The 16,673-nt window shown below is 51.2% G+C and overlaps 1 protein-coding gene across 1 annotated transcript in view; it reads right to left on the bottom strand.

The window, feature by feature from the left end:
* Window positions 1-16,673, bottom strand: part of LOC144598289 (uncharacterized) — a 74,523-nt gene that overhangs the window by 32,411 nt on the left and 25,439 nt on the right. The window contains exons 8-10 of the mRNA XM_078408261.1: window positions 14,739-14,880; window positions 13,104-14,024; window positions 7,361-7,491 (exon numbers count right to left, since the gene is read on the bottom strand). Of these exons, the coding sequence (XP_078264387.1) occupies window positions 7,361-7,491; window positions 13,104-14,024; window positions 14,739-14,880 (1,194 nt within the window). The remainder of the gene's footprint in view (window positions 1-7,360; window positions 7,492-13,103; window positions 14,025-14,738; window positions 14,881-16,673) is intronic.

Below are 16,673 nucleotides of genomic sequence, written 5' to 3' on the forward strand. Positions count from 1 at the left end.
ACACACGGGCACAGGCCCCACACACGGGCACAGGCCCCACACACGGACACAGGCCCCACACACGGGCACAGGCCCCACACGGACACAGGCCCCACACACGGGCACAGGCCCCACACGGACACAGGCCCCACACACGGGCACAGGCCCCACACACGGACACAGGCCCCACACACGGGCACAGGCCCGGGCCCCACACACGCGCACAGGCCCCACACACGGGCACAGGCCCCACACACGCGCACAGGCCCTCGGGCCCACACACGGACACAGGCCCCACACACGGACACAGGCCCCACAGCACACAGGGGCCCTACGGCCCACACACGGACACGGGCCCCACAGCACACAGGGGCCCTACGGCCCACACACAGACACAGGCCCTAGGGCTTACACACGGACACAGGCCCCACACACGGACACAGGCCCCACAGCACACAGGGGCCCTACGGCCCACACACAGACACAGGCCCTAGGGCTTACACACGGACACAGGCCCCACACACGGACACAGGCCCCACAGCACACAGGGGCCCTACGGCCCACACACAGACACAGGCCCTAGGGCTTACACACGGACACAGGCCCCACACACGGACACAGGCCCCACAGCACACAGGGGCCCTACGGCCCACACACAGACACAGGCCCTAGGGCTTACACACGGACACAGGCCCCACACACGGACACAGGCCCCACAGCACACAGGGGCCCTACGGCCCACACACGGACACGGGCCCCACAGCACACAGGGGCCCTACGGCCCACACACAGACACGGGCCCTAAGGCCCACACACGGACACGAGCCCTTCGGCCTGAAAACACCAGGCTGACCACCAATCATACACCAGGGCCCTGTTATTCCCCCTACATCCCCGTCAACTCCACCCGGACTCTGCCACTCAGCCACATGTGGGTAATGTCAGGACCACACACTCTGGTCGTTCCATCCACACCTCACTCTGACCTGAGCAGCCAACATGACCAAGGACCACTCACACCCCCGGTCACTCCCCCTTCAGCCGGACACTCCACCGTCCCCACTGCCCATGTTTGGCCCACACCCATCTCAACCTTCCCTATCCATGATACAGCCATAGAGTACATGATCCCTAAAGTACATCAGGATCACAGTGTAAACGTTATAGACAGAGCATGGAAATAGACCCTACAGTCCACCGACCAGCGATCCCCGCACACTAACACTATCCTGCACACACTAGGGACAATTTACCATTTACCTTACAATTGACCTTAAAAACCTGCACGTCTTTGGAGTGTGGGAGGAAACTGGAGCACCCGGAGAAAACCCACGAGGTCACGGGGAGAAGGTACAAACTGCGTACAGACAGCGCCCGTAGTCGGGATGGATCCCGGGTTTCTGGCGCTGTGAGGCCATTCCTGGTTTGAGCGTTAACCTGTCCCCCGCAGTTAGGGAGATGACACCACACTCACACAGGAGGCCCCAAACTACTCACACAGTCACCTCGCTAAAAGACAACAGTGCAGCGGGTAGAGCTGCTGCCTCACAGCACCAGAGACCCGGCTTCCATCCTGACCTCGTGCTGTCCGTGTGGAGTTTGCACGCTCTCCCTGTGACCCCGTGGGGTTTCCTCCGGGTGCTCCGGTTTCTACCCACAGCCCAAAGACGTGCGGGTTCGTTGGTTAATTGGCCTCAGTAAATTGCCCCTGGTGTGTTGGGAGTGGATGGGAAAGTGGGATAACGTGGAACCAGTGTGAATGGGTCGGCCAGGACGCAGTGGGCCGAAGGGCCTGATATCATTCTGTGTCTTTCAATGCAATTCAAAAAGGGTTCACCACACACGTGGGAGCACAACACTGACCTCCACTGCATGCGGGTCAGCCCACACTCAACGCATGACAAAACAAGACACAAAGTGCTGGAGTAACTCAGCGGGTCAGGCAGCATCTCTGGAGAACATGGATAGGTGACGTTTCACAGAGTGCTGGAGTAACTCAGCGGGTCAGGCAGCATCTGTGGCGAACATGGGTAGGTGACGTTTCACAGAGTGCTGGAGTAACTCAGTGGGTCAGGCAGCATCTGTGGCGAACATGGATAGGTGACGTTTCACAGAGCGCTGGAGTAACTCAGCGGGTCAGGCAGCATCTGTGGCGAACATGGGTAGGTCAGTCTGAAGAACTAAACATTGTCTTTGTTTTAGCCTTGTTTAGTTTATTGTCACGTGTACCGAGGTACAGTGAAAAGCGTCTATCCACATTCTCCAGAGATGCTGAGTTACTCCAGCACTTTGTGTCTTTCTTTGTAAAAACCGCCACGTGCAGTTCCTCGTTTCCACACACAATGCATGCTCCTGGTGGATGCAGCAGCCCACCTTCTGCAGCTTGCAGACGGTACACCAGGGGGAGCCACACGTTGGCAACGCAGCAACTTACGGCCTGGCGGCTGCCTCCTGCAATGGAGAATCCCACGCTGGTCAGTCTGTCTGAGGAGACTCAGCAACGCCCAGGGGAAGGCAAGGAAGGAGGCCTAGAGAGCGAGCATCGGTACCTCACCTGGCAGCTTTGTAAAACTTGGCTTACACCGCACTTGCAACATTAGAAACATAGAAAATAGGTGCAGGAGGAGGCCATTCGGCCCTTCCAGCCAGCACCGCCATTCATTGTGATCATGGCTGATCATCCACAATCAGTACCCCGTTCCTGCCTTCTCCCCATATCCCCTGATTCCACTAGCCCCCAGAGCTCTATCTAATTTATTTTAAATTCATCCAGTGAATCGGTCTCCACTGCCCTCTGTGGCAGAGAATTCCACAAATTCACAACTCTCTGGGTGAAAAGGTTTTTTCTCGCCTCAGTTTTAAATGGCCTCCCCTTTATTCTTAGACTGTGTGGCCCCTCTGCGCCGGATGAGAAGAGCACACCTCCCCCATCCCATCCTCACCACTTTCTACAGAGGCACCGTAGAGAGCAGACTGACCAGCTGCATCTCTGTCTGGTCTGGGGACTGCAAAGCCTCAGGCTGGAAGTCTGTGCGGAGAGCGGTGAGGACGGCTGAGAAAATCATCGGCACTTCACTTCCTTCCATCCAGGACATTGCACACAAACGCTGCCCCTTCTACACTCCATGGAAGAGAGACCCAGCCTACTCAATCCTGGGGAAAAGACTGTGCTTTCACTCAATCTAATCCTCTCATGATTTTATACATGTGTTTAAGGTGACCCTTCAGCCTCCTGTGGTCCAGTGAATGGAGTCCCAGCCTGCACCACCTCTCGCTGTGGCTCAGGGCCTTGAATGCTGGCAACATCTGCATAAATCTTCTCCGCACCACTTCCAGATTAATGACATCCTTCCAATGGCAGGATGACCAAAACTGAACACTGTACTCCAAATGCAGCCTCACCATCGTCTTGTACAACGGATGTGAACACTGTTAGCATGAGGTAGACATTAGACAATAGACAATAGGTGCAGGAGGAGGCCATTCGGTCCTTCGAGCCAGCACCGCCATTCAATGTGATCATGGCTGATCATTCTCAATCAGTACCCCGTTCCTGCCTTCTCCCCATACCCCCTGACTCCGCTATCCTTAAGAGCTCTATCTAGCTCTCTCTTGAATGCATTCAGAGTATTGGCCTCCACTGCCTTCTGAGGCAGAGAATTCCACAGATTCACAACTCTCTGACTGAAAAAGTTTTTCCTCATCTCAGTTCTAAATGGCCGACCCCTTATTCTTAAACTGTGGCCCCTTGTTCTGGACTCCCCCAACATTGGGAACATGTTTCCTGCCTCTAACGTGTTCAATCCCTTAATAATCATATATGTTTCGATAAGATCTCCTCTCATCCTTCTAAATTCCAGTGTATACAAGCCTAGTCGCTCCAGTCTTTTATTATGAAGCACAAAGCCCACACACGTTACATAAATATAAGAAGAGAGACACAAATGCTGGAGTAACTCAGCGGGACAGGCAGCATCTCATGAGATAAGGAATGGGTGGCGTTTCGGGTCTCCCATTCCTTCTCTCCCGAGATGCTGCCTGTCCGGTTGAGTTACTCCAGCATACTGTGTCTATCTTCGATGTAAACCAGGATCTGCAGTTGCTTCTCACCCACCATATACATATAAGAGCAGCTTACCGGCAGGCATCTAATGGTGATTGTGACGGTCTCTGTGTGGACACACAGCCTCTACAACCACTCCTGCTGTTCTGCGTCTACATCGAGCTGGCCTGCTCTGACAGCACCGGTCAGTCAGGTCTGGACTTGTCCCTCTTTGTTTACTGAAGATTGCCCAAACATGCACAGCTCCCACTGAAGGCACCTGGGGACTCTGGCCTCATTCAACACAGATGGCAGGAGAATGAAGAGTGGGGAAAGAGAGTCTGCTTTCAGCTGGAAACCGCTTCCCAGGTAAACATTTCCCCATTCCCTGGTTTGGTTTAGTTTAGTTTTGAGATACAGCGCGGAAACAGGTCCTTTCAGCCCACCGGGTCGGCGCCAACCAGCGGTCCCCGCACACTAACACTATCCTATACCCTCTAGGGATAATGCTTACATTTACCAAGCCAATTAACCTACAAACCTGCACGTCTTTGGAGTGTGGGAGGAAACCGAAGATCTCGGAGAAACCCCACGCAGGTCAATAGACAATAGGTGCAGAAGGAGGAGGCCATTTGGCCCTTCGAGCCAGCACCGCCATTCAATGTGATCATGGCTGATCATTCTCAATCAGTACCCCGTTCCTGCCTTCTCCCCATACCCCCTGACTCCTCTATCCTTAAGAGTTCTATCTAGCTCTCTCTTGAATGCATTCAGAGAATTGGCCTCCACTGCCTTCTGAGGTAGAGAATTCCACAGATTCAAACTCTCTGACTGAAAATGTTTTTCCTCATCTCCGTTCTAAATGGCCTACCCCTTATTCTTAAACTGCGGCCCCTGGTTCTGGACTCCCCCAACATTGGGAACATGTTTCCTGCCTCTACGGTCACGAGGAGAACGTACAAACTCCGTACAGACAGCGCCCGTAGACAGGATGGAACTCCAAACCTGGGTGGTCCTCACCACAGATGTGTCCACCTAGCTGCCCTCTCTCACCTCTCAGCTCCACTCTCTCCACATTCTACATCATGCTGCCTCGACAAGGCCAGCAGCATAACCCAGGATCAGTCTCACTCCCTCTTCTCCCCTCTCCCATCAGGCAAGAGGTGCAGAGGTGTGACAACGCAGCACACCTCCAGATTCAGGGACAGTTTCTTCCCGGCTGTTATCAGGCAACTGGGAATAAGGGGTAGGCCATTTAGAATGGAGATGAGGAAAAACCTTTTCACTCAGAGAGTTGTGAATCTGTGGAATTCTCTGCCTCAGAAGGCAGTGGAGGCAAATTCTCAGGATGCTTTCAAGAGAGAGTTAGATAGAGATCTTAAAGAAAGCGGAGTTAGGGGGTACGGGGAGAAGGCAGGAACGGGGTACTGATTGTGGATGATCAGCCATGATCACATTGAATGGCGGAGTAAACTCGATGGGCCGAATGACCTAATTCTGCTCCAGGAACTTATGAACTAATGAACTTTCAGGGAAGTGACTCATGTGTCACAGCCCTATCCTGGTTTAAATCTTACCTCTCTGACAGACACCAGTTCATCTCCATTAACAACTGTAAATCCCCCACCGCTCCCCTCCCCCAAGGTGTCCCCCAAGGCTCAGTCCTTGGCCCCCTCCTCTTCATCCTCTACCTGTTCCCCCTTGGTCAATTAATCCGCCGTCATGGTCTCAACTTCCACTGCTTCGCCGATGATATCCAGCTCCTCATCTCCACCAAGTCAATCTCCCCCACCACACACTCTACACTGACAAACTGCATTACTGAAATAAAATCTTGGCTTCAATCAAACTTCCTCAAACTCAATTGCAACAAATCTGAAATCATCATCATTGGTCCAAAAATGCTCACCAAATCCACCCAAAACTTCATCCTCAACATTGATGGTCTCCCAGTATCCACCTCACCTCACATCCGGAATCTTGGAATCATCCTTGATCAAACCCTCTCCTTCGACAAACACATCAAACACATCACAAAGACAGCCTTCTTCCACCTCAAAAACATTGCCCGTCTCCGTCCATCCCTCTCCTCCACAGCTGCAGAAACCCTCATCCACGCCTTCATCACCTCCCGTCTGGACTACTGCAACAGCCTCCTCTATGGCGCACCCTCAAAAATCATCAATAAACTTCAATACATTCAAAACTCCGCTGCCCGTCTACTCACACACACCTCGATCCGTGACCATATCACCCCCGTCCTTTATAAACTCCACTGGCTCCCCATCCCCCAGAGAATCCAGTACAAAATCCTCCTCATAACCTACAAAGCCCTCCATAACCTGGCCCCATCCTACCTGACCGACCTCCTCCACAGGCACACTCCCACCTGCACCCTCCGCTCTGCCGCTGCCAATCTCCTATCCCCCCACATCCGGACTAAACTCAGATCCTGGGGGGACAGGGCTTTCTCCATCGCTGCTCCCACCCTATGGAACTCACTACCCCAAACCGTTAGAGACTCCCCCACACTCACCACATTCAAAACATCGCTGAAGTCTCACCTGTTCAGTACTGCCTTCAACCACTGAAGGTCACCTCACCTACTGTCTCCTTTCTCTGTTCATTTATTTATTTACTTATTTATCTATTTATTAATTTCCCTATGTTCTCAAAATCTCTGTAAAGCGTCTTTGAGTATATGAAAAGCGCTATATAAATAAAATATTATTATTATATATTATTATATATTGGAGATTTTCTTACATTTATGGAATCGAGGGTTGTGGGATTTGTGCAGGAAAATGGCGTAGGAGTAAAAAGATCATTGGTAAACAAGAGCAAAATGCTCCTACTTCCATTTTTATGAGCAGCATCAGATTTATACAGACTGACCTTCCCTCTGCAACCTCCCACCCCGATCATTCCATCTTCTCCCTGCTCCAGACCGGCAGAAGGTACAGAAGCTTGAACGCGCGCACCACCAGACTCAGGGACAGCTTCTTCCCCTCTGTTATCAGGCTTCTGAACGGCTCTTCCATGAGCTAGGGTACCGTCCGATTCACCTCTACCCCATTGTGGACATTGGACTTTGTCTGTGGAACTGATGCGCTACAATGCTGAGAATTATATTCTGCACTCTGTATCTTCCCCATTGCTCTGCCTATTGTACCTGAGATTGGCGTGATTGTATTTACGTAGAGTATTATCTGATCTGTTTGGACAGCATTTTCTCTGCACCTCGGTACACGTGAACATTAACCAAAACCTAACCAAGTGCTGCCAGGAAAGGGGCTACACAGGCCACCGATGCGAGGACAGAAGCTCTCACAAACCTACCTGTGGGGAGGTGGAAGTCTTTGAATTCTGAAGTAGTTCTGCTTTGATTTCATCAATCTTCCTCCGGTCTTCCTCGTCAAGGATGGAGAGTGCGTCCAGAGGCCACCTTGACACTTTAGTTCGTTCCCAACCTGGAAGGACAGAGAAGATGCCAAGATCCGATGACTGGAGATTGTTGTGGCTCTTGGCTGCAACGTTAAAGACGTAAAGTTATTTCACCAGAAACAGGCCCTTCAGCCCACCTTGTCCATGCTGACCAAGTTGCCATACTGGGCTGGTGCCCATTTACCTGCATTTGGCCCATATTCCACTGAACGGCACGGTGGCACAGCGGTAGAGCTGCTGCCTCATGGTGCCACAGATCCAGGTTCCATCTTAAACTCAGGTGCTGTCTGTGTGGAGTTTGCACTTTGTTCAGTGACCATGTGGGTTTCCTCCCACATCCTAAAGATGTGCAGGTTTGTAGATGATTGGCCTCTGTAAAATTGTCCCTAGTGTGTCGTGGGCTAACTAGTGTGAATCAATGGTCGGCATGTACTCGATGGGCCAAAGGGCCTGTTTCCATGCTGTATCTCTCAAGCTACAACTAAACCTTTCCTATCCAAGTACCTGTCTAAGTGGATGAAAGAAAACTGCAGATGCTGGTTTAAATCGAAGGTGGACACAAGATGCTGGAGTAACTCAGCAGGACAGGCAGCATCACTGGAGAGAGGGAATGGGTGACGTTTCGGATCGAGACCCTTCTTCAGATTTACTCCAGCATCTTGTGTCTACCTTTCTAAGTGCCTTTTAAAAGACATGAGGTCAACATGGGCTGGAAAGATGAAATGCTGTAGGAAGGAACTGCAGATGCTAGTTTACACTGAAGATAGACACATAAAACTGGAGTAACTTTGCAGGTCAGGCAGCATCTCTGGAGAAATGGAATAGGTGATGTTTCGGGTCGAGACCCTTCAGATTGAGTCAGAGGAGAGGGTAACCAGAGATATGAAAGGGTATAAAGAAGAAATGAATGAAAGTTATGCAAAGGACAAACGATGATCAAGGAAAAGTGGAGTCCACAATAGTCTGTTGTTGGCTGTGGAGAAGGTGATAATGAGTAGATACAAACAATGAAACAATGCAGGACGACAGAAAAACATAGGATGACTAGACCATCCTCCATTATTGCCGAAACATCACCTTCCCACACCTGGTATCCGCTGTCCATCACACATAGGCGGTGTGAGCTACAGGGAGAGGTTGAGCAGGCTGGGTCTCTATTCCATGGAGCGCAGGAGGATGAGGGGAGATCTTATAGAGGTGTACAAAATCATGAGAGGAATAGATCGGGTAGATGCACAAAGTCTCTTGCCCAGAGTAGGGGAATCGACGACCAGAGGACACGGGTTCAAGGTGAAGGGGAAAAGATTTAATAGGAATCTGAGGGGTAACTTTTTCACACAGAGGGTGGTGGGTGTATGGAACAAGCTGCCCGTGGAGGTAGTTGAGGCTGGGACTATCCCATCGTTTAAGAAACAGTTGGACAGGTAAATGGATAGGACAGGTTTGGAGGGATATGGACCAAGCGCAGGCAAGTGGGACTAGGGTAGCTAGGACATTGTTGGGCCAGTGTGGGCGAGTTGGGCCGAAGGGCCTGTTTCCACACTGTATCAATCTATGACTCTATACCTATCCAGCTAGCTTTGTCCTACCTCTCCTGTCTCCCAGCTTTCTCCCCCCCCCCATCCAAACAATCAATCTGAAGATAAGTCCCGACCTGAAATGTCACCTATCCACATTCTCCAGAGATGCTGTCTGACCCGCTGAGTTACTCGTGTCCTTTTTCATAAACCAGCATCTGCAGTTCCTTGTTTCTCCGTCTGAATTTCTTCTCCCGTGGTTCGCCGTTCCTATGTTCTCCCACTTGGCTCCATCTTCCCCCTGGTTCCTCCTGTCAACTACAGACCTCCATCACTATGTGGAGAGCTCCAAACGCGGGGCCTGTGGACTCTAACACCTGAAGCCCGCGGTCTCTGGTAAGAAGAGGCCGACTCGGGAGCTCCGTGCCGCGGAGAGAGTTTCAACCGTCCCGACGCGGGGAGTATCGATCATCCCGACGCGAGGACCTCGGTCAGTCGGCAGCGACGACCGCAGACGGTTCAACAGCCCCGACCGCGGGTGAACAAAGAGGAAGCTGATTGAACTTGATTACCTTCCATCACAGTGAGGAATGTGGAATCCGCTGTGCCGGATGCTTATGTTAAATTTTATTTCATGTGGCTATGTGTCTTGGTGCTTTTTACTTGGCTGTCTGGTAACTCAAATTTTACTGTACCTTAATGGGTACACGTGACAATAAATTGAATCTTGTCTTGAATCACTACACTGGCCCCCTCTCCTCCCCTGCCTGCTTCCACAAGGATGTTGTCGGGACTCAAGAGCCAGAACTATATGGAGAATCTGAGCTGGCTAGGACTATTCCATGGAGCGCAGGAGGATGTGTACAAAATAATGACAGGAATAAACCGGGTAAACGCACAGTCTCTTGCCCAGAGCTGGGGAATCGAGGACCAGAGGACATAGGTTTAAGGTGAGGGGGGAGAAATGTACCTGAGGGGTAACATTTCCACACAAAGGGTGGTGGGTGTATGGAATGAGCTGCCGCAGCAGATAGTTGAGGCAAGGACTGTCGCAAAGTTTAAGAAACATTTAGACAGGTGCATAGAAAGGACAGGTTTAGAGGGATATGGGCCAAGCGTGGGCTGGTGGGACTAGTGTAGATGGGAAATGTTGGTTGGTGTGGGCAAGTTGGGCAGATTGGCCTGTTTCCACACTGTACAACTCTATGAATCTTTGACCTGCCCATTATTTGGTTACAGCCACACCCTCCCAGACTCGCTGTCTACAGTTCCTCCTGCCCTCCCTCACCCGGCTCCACCTGCCAAAGTGTCCTTTCTTATCTTTCTGCCTTTCACCCACCACCCTCGTTCTCAACACTAACCCACTCTATCTACACGTTACGCTGCCTTGGGAAAGCAGCCAACATAATCCAGGACCACACATTCCCACTTCTTCCCTTTCCAGTCAGATGGAAGATTCAAAAGTTTGAAAGTAATTACCATCGGATTCTGCTGTTATCCGACTACTGAACGGTCCTCCCATAAGCTAGGGTGTAGTCCTGATCTTCCAACCTACCTCAATGAGGGCCTTGCACATTTTTAAAATCTCCACTTTAACTGTAACGCTATACACCGATGAGCCAAAACATTATGACCACTGACAGAGAAGTGAATAACATTGATTATCTTGTTACAATGGCACCTGTCAAGGGGTGGGATATATTAGGCAGCAAGTGAACAGTCAGTTCTTGAAGTTGATGTGTTGGATGCAGGAGAAATGGGCAGGAGTAAAGACCTGAGCGACTTTGACAAGGGCCAAATTGTTCTGGCCATACGACTGGGTCAGAGCATCTCTGAAACGGCAAGGCTTGTGGGGTGCTCCCGGTCAGCAGTGGTGAGTACCGACCGACAGTCTACAGCTATTGAGGGCGTGCAGCGTAGGTTCACTAGGTTAATTCCCGGAATGGCGGGACTGTCGTATGTTGAAAGGCTGGAGCAATTAGGCTTGTATACACTGGAATTTAGAAGGATGAGGGGGATCTTATTGAAACATATAAGATAATTAGGGGATTGGGCACATTAGAGGCAGGAAACAGGTTCCCAATGTTGGGGGAGTCCAGAACAAGGGGCCACAGTTTAAGAATAAGGGGTAGGCCATTTAGAACGGAGATGAGGAAGAACTTTTTCAGTCAGAGAGTGGTGAAGGTGTGGAATTCTCTGCCTCAGAAGGCAGTGGAGGCCAGTTGGTTGGATGCTTTCAAGAGAGAGCTGGATAGAGCTCTTAAGGATAGCGGAGTGAGGGGGTATGGGGAGAAGGCAGGAACGGGGTACTGATTGAGAGTGATCAGCCATGATCGCATTGAATGGCGGTGCTGGCTCGAAGGGCTGAATGGCCTACTCCTGCACCTATTGTCTATTGTCTATTGACAGTGGTCCGAGGAGGGACAAACTACAAACCGGCGATAGACAGGGTGTTGGGCGCCCAAGGCTCATCGTTGCGCGAGGGCAACGAAGGCCAACTCGTCTGGTCCGAACCGACAGAAGGTCGACTGTGGCACAAGTCACAGAAAATGTTAATGGTGGTCACGGGAGGAATGTGTCACAATACACAGTGCATCGCACCCTGCTGTGTATGGGGCTGCACACGGAGGACCAACAGCATATTAGGCAGGGGGTCATAATGTTTTGGCTCATCAGGTCATAATGTTTTGGCTGATCGGTGTTTGCAGTAACACCATATTCTGCACTGGTATTTTTTTTTTGCTCTACCTGTTAAACATAGAAAATAGGTGCAGGAGTAGGCCATTCGGCCCTTCGAGCCTGCACCGCCATTCAATATGATCATGGCTGATCATCCAGCTCAGTAACCTGTACCTGCCTTCTCTCCATACCCCCTGATCCCTTTAGCCACAAGGGCCACATCTAACTCCCTCTTAAATATAGCCAATGAACTGGCCTCAACTACCTTCTGTGGCAGAGAATTCCACAGACTCACCACTCTCTGTGTGAAGAAATGTTTTCTCATCTCGGTCCTAAAAGACTTCCCCCTTATCCTTAAGCTGTGACCCCTGGTTCTGGACTTCCCCAACATCGGGAACAATCTTCCCACATCTAGCCTCTCCAACCCCTTAAGAATTTTATATGTCTCAATAAGATCCCCCCTCAGTCTTCTAAATTCCAGCGAGTACAAGCCTAGTCTATCCAGTCTTTCTTCATATGAAAGTCCTGCCATTCCAGGGATCAATCTGGTGAACCTTCTCTGTGCTCCCTCTAAGGCTAGAATGTCTTTCCTCAGATTAGGAGACCAAAACTGTACACAATACTCCAGGTGCGGTCTCACCAAGGCCCTGTACAACTGCAGCAGAACCTGTTGTACTTGTGTGTGGTTGATTGTACTCATGTATATGATTTGATTGGAGAACATGGAAAACAAAGTTTAGTACTGTACCTCAGTACACGTGACAATAATAAACCTGAACCTCTTCCCTCCACACTCTGTCGGTACAACTTGAAACGCTGAACATCCATTTGCCTCCACGGAGGCTGCCCGGCCAAGGGCAGAACAGATATAGATTTATTATAGTCACGTGTACCGAGGTACAGTGAAAAGCTTTGTTCTGCATGCTGTCCAAACTGATCAGATAATCCTCTACATAAATACAATCAAGTCAAACTCAAGTACAATAGGTAGAGCAAAGGGGAAGATACAGAGTGCAGAATATAGTTCTCAGCATTGTAGCGCCAGTTCCACCGACAAAGTCCAATGTCCACAATAGGGTAGAGGTGAATCGGACAGTGCCCTAGCTTATGGAAGGGCCGTTCAGAAGCCTGATAACAGAGGGGAAGAAGCTGTCCCTGAGTCTGGTGGTGAGCACTTTCAAGCTTCTGTACCTTCTGCCGGATGGTAGCGGGGAGAAGAAGGAATGACCGGGGTGGGAAAGATCCGATGTGATGCAGAGGGTGCGGGGCAGAGCTCTCTCTGCGATGCCCCATGTTCACAAGATCATGAGTGATAGGAGCAGAATCAGGCCATTCGGCCCATTGTCTACTCCTCCATTCCATCATGGCGGATCTACCTTTCCCTCTCAACCTCATTCTCCTGCCTTCTCCCCATAACCCCCGAGACCCTGACATTCTCCCACCTTGTGCCCTGGGGTCCATCTCCGATGTGGCTGGGCTGCGGCTGCGGGTCAGTCTGACGGGACTCTGGTCTCTTGTCCGGCTGGTCAGTTGGTCACTCGACAGGTCTGTGCGGCTGCTGCCATCCATTGATTTGTTGGGCTTGGTGCCGCTGGCCGCTGCCCAGGCCCCGCCAGGTTGGGGAAAGGGCTGGGAGGTAGGTGGGGGTGGTTCTGCCGGGTCTGGGCCCGGCTTGGACGAGAGGCTGGTCAGAGTGGCCCCCTCGGGCCCTGCCCGGCTAGCGGGGAGGAGCCAGAAGCTGCCGCCGGGATGGCGTGCGCGGTCAGTCTCCGGGTCAGTCTCGGACCCGTCCCACTGGAAGCTGGCTGGGAACGCTGACCGGAGCCGGTCGGGTGCGGGCGAGCGGGGGTCAGGCCTCCAGGCGGAGATGTGGGCCGCTTCCCCCAGCAGTTTGCGGATCTCGCTCAGAGTGTCCGAGCCGACGAAGGAGTCACTGCGCCGGTACGGGTCGTCACCGCGATGGCGGAGAGTGGAGCCCCCCTCGCTGGGCAAGGGGGGCTCTGTCACCGCTCCCCTGCCAGCCGGCGAGAGGCCGGGAGCACCGAGCCCCGGGAAGAAGCCCCCGGAGCGGTGGGCCGCGGCGCTGTCCGGAGGGGGAGGGGCCCTGTTCTCGTCCAGGGAGTCCCCCGTGAGTGAGAGGTCGTGGGCCGGGAGCGGGGAGCTGGCGCGGGGGTCCGGCGCGTACCCAGAGTGGCAGCGGCTGTCAGCGGCCTCCACCCCCCTATCCTCCTCAATCCCCAGCCACGGGTGGGTATGGTCAGGACTATTGCTGTCCGCCACTGAGCCAAGCCCAATGGAGACGCTGTGGGTCAGGACGTTGGAGTAGAAGGCACTCCCAGAGTCACGGTCCAGAGCAGACACTCCTGGAACACAGAGGGAACATTCAGTTATTACAGGGTCACCACATGCTGGACAGAAATAAGAACTGGTCCCTATCCCAGCCGCTACGAACATAGAGCACTACAGCACCAGAACAAGCTGTGGGAGGGAAGTTTGTGTGATACCCTTACCCTCTATCTGGCATGACTCAGATAGGCACAAAGACAAAATCAAACAGCTGCCAGATCAGTGGTGAGTCTATCGAACAAGTCGGGCGGTCACGGTGGTGCAGTGGTAGAGTTGCTGCCTTACAGCAAATGCAGCGCCTGAGACCCAGGTTCCATCCTGACCACGGGCTCTGTCTGTACGGAGTTTGAACGTTCTCCCCGTGACCTGCGTGGGTTTTCTCCTAGATCTTCGGTTTCTCCCACACTCCAAAGACGTGCAGGTATGTAGGTTAATTGGCTCGGTAAATGTAGAAATTGTCCCTAGTGGGTGTAGGATAGTGTCAATATGCAGGGATCGCTGGTTGGCACGGACATGGCGGGCCGAAAGGGCCTGTTTCCACGCTGTATCTCAAAACTAAACTAAACAAAAAGTCGGTTTATTGAAGGCAAACCAGGAAACAGTCTGAGAGAACCCAAAGTGTTTCCTGGTGCACAATACACTGAGTAAAGGCAGATGCAGGGTATGGGTATAGCAGAACATTCCTCTCACACAAGCCCTTCGGCCCACAATATCCTTGTGCAGGTCTTTACCTTCTTCACCCTGATATTCTTGCAGGGCCTCCTCGGACAACTCCCTCAGTTCAGCGTGGTTGAACTCTGCCTCTCGGTCGGGCCCTTGTGATGCCAGGATGCTGCTGGGAGACTGGCTAATGCCCAGGTTGCGAAGGTACACCTGAGGGAAAAGTAAAACACCCAGTTAGAAGCTGCAAACCATTAGATGTGCCTTTGCATTGCACTGACGTTCCAATAGTGACCGACGATACAATACAACCTCATTTATAGACAAAAAACTGCAGTTGCTGGTTTAAATCGAAGGTAGACACAAAATGCTGGAGTAACTCAGCGGGTCAGGCAGCCTCTCAGGAGAGAAGGAATGGGTGATGTTTCGGGTCGAGACCCTTCTTCAGACTCTTCAGGTCTCGACCCGAAACGTCACCCACTCCTTCTCTGCCGAGATGCTGCCTGTCCTGTTGAGTTACTCCAGCATTTTGTGCCTGCCTACAACTTTATTTATCCCAGGGGGGAAATTGGTCCGTCAACAGTCATAAAAAACACAAGATACATGAAATTGAAGTGACGAGTGGAAATGTGCAAAGATTGGGGGGGGGGGGGGGTGTCAGTCTACCCCAGGGCAGAAGGGGGAGGAGTTGATAACCACAGGGGGAATAAGGATCTTCTGTGGCATTCGGCATTGAATCTTGGTCGAATCTATGTTGAAAGACTGGAGCGACTAGGCTTGTATACACTGGAATTTAGAAGGATGAGAGGGGATCTTATCGAAACGTATAAGATTATTAAGGGGTTGGACACGTTAGAGGCAGGAAACATGTTCCCAATGTTGGGGGAGTCCAGAACAAGGGGCCACAGTTTAAGAATAAGGGGTAGGCCATTTAGAACTGAGACGAGGACAAACTTTTTCAGTCAGAGAGTTGTGAATCTGTGGAATTCTCTGCCTCAGAAGGCAGTGGAGGCCAATTCTCTGAATGCATTCAAGAGAGAGCTAGATAGAGCTCTTAAGGATAGCGGAGTCAGGGGGTGTGGGGAGAAGGCAGGAACGGGGTACTGATTGAGAATGATCAGCCATGATCACATTGAATGGCGGTGCTGGCTCGAAGGACCGAATGGCCTCCTCCTGCACCTATTGTCTATTGAATAATAATAATAATAATAATGCATTTTATTTATATAGCGCTTTTCATATACTCAAAGACGCTTTACAGAGATTTTGAGAACATAGGGAAATTAATAAATAGATAAATAAGTAAATAAATAAATGAACAGAGAAAGGAGACAGAAGGTGAGGTGACCTTCAGTGGTTGAAGGCAGTACTGAACAGGTGAGACTTCATGAATCCATGAGACCTTTGGATAAGGATGTGGATATGCAGGGAATGGAGGAATATAGATCTTGTGCAGAGATGGTCTTGGCATCATGTTCAGCACATATAATCGATATCTCTCTCCATTCCCCACATATCATCCCTGTGCCTATCCAAAAGCCTCCTAGATGCCACTATCTTGACTGCTTCCACCACCATCCCAGGCAATGCGTTCCAGGCACTCACACCATCCTTTGTGTACAAAATTTGGCTGCGCATATCTTTTAAACTTTGTCTCCCTCACCTTAAAGCTATGCTCTCTAGTATTTGATATTTTCACCCTGGGAAAAGGTTCTGACTGTCTACCTATCTATTCCTTTCCACCCTGGGAAAAGGTTCTGTCTACCCTATCTATTCCTTTCCAGCCTGGGGAAAAGGTTCTGACTATCTACCCTATTTATACCTCTCATAATTTTATACACTTCTTGTAGGAGCCATTTATGTTCAGGCTGGCTACTGTTGACATATTATATTATCTTGTCTAGATATATCTTGCGGTATTATTTTGGACACTTGGGGGCGGTCGTTAGATACCCAGGGTGGTGTATATATATACAGTATGGGCATAAGGGACAGGGAGTGACCAG

This window comes from Rhinoraja longicauda, chromosome 1, assembly GCF_053455715.1.
Source record: "Rhinoraja longicauda isolate Sanriku21f chromosome 1, sRhiLon1.1, whole genome shotgun sequence".
NCBI lineage: Eukaryota > Metazoa > Chordata > Chondrichthyes > Rajiformes > Arhynchobatidae > Rhinoraja > Rhinoraja longicauda.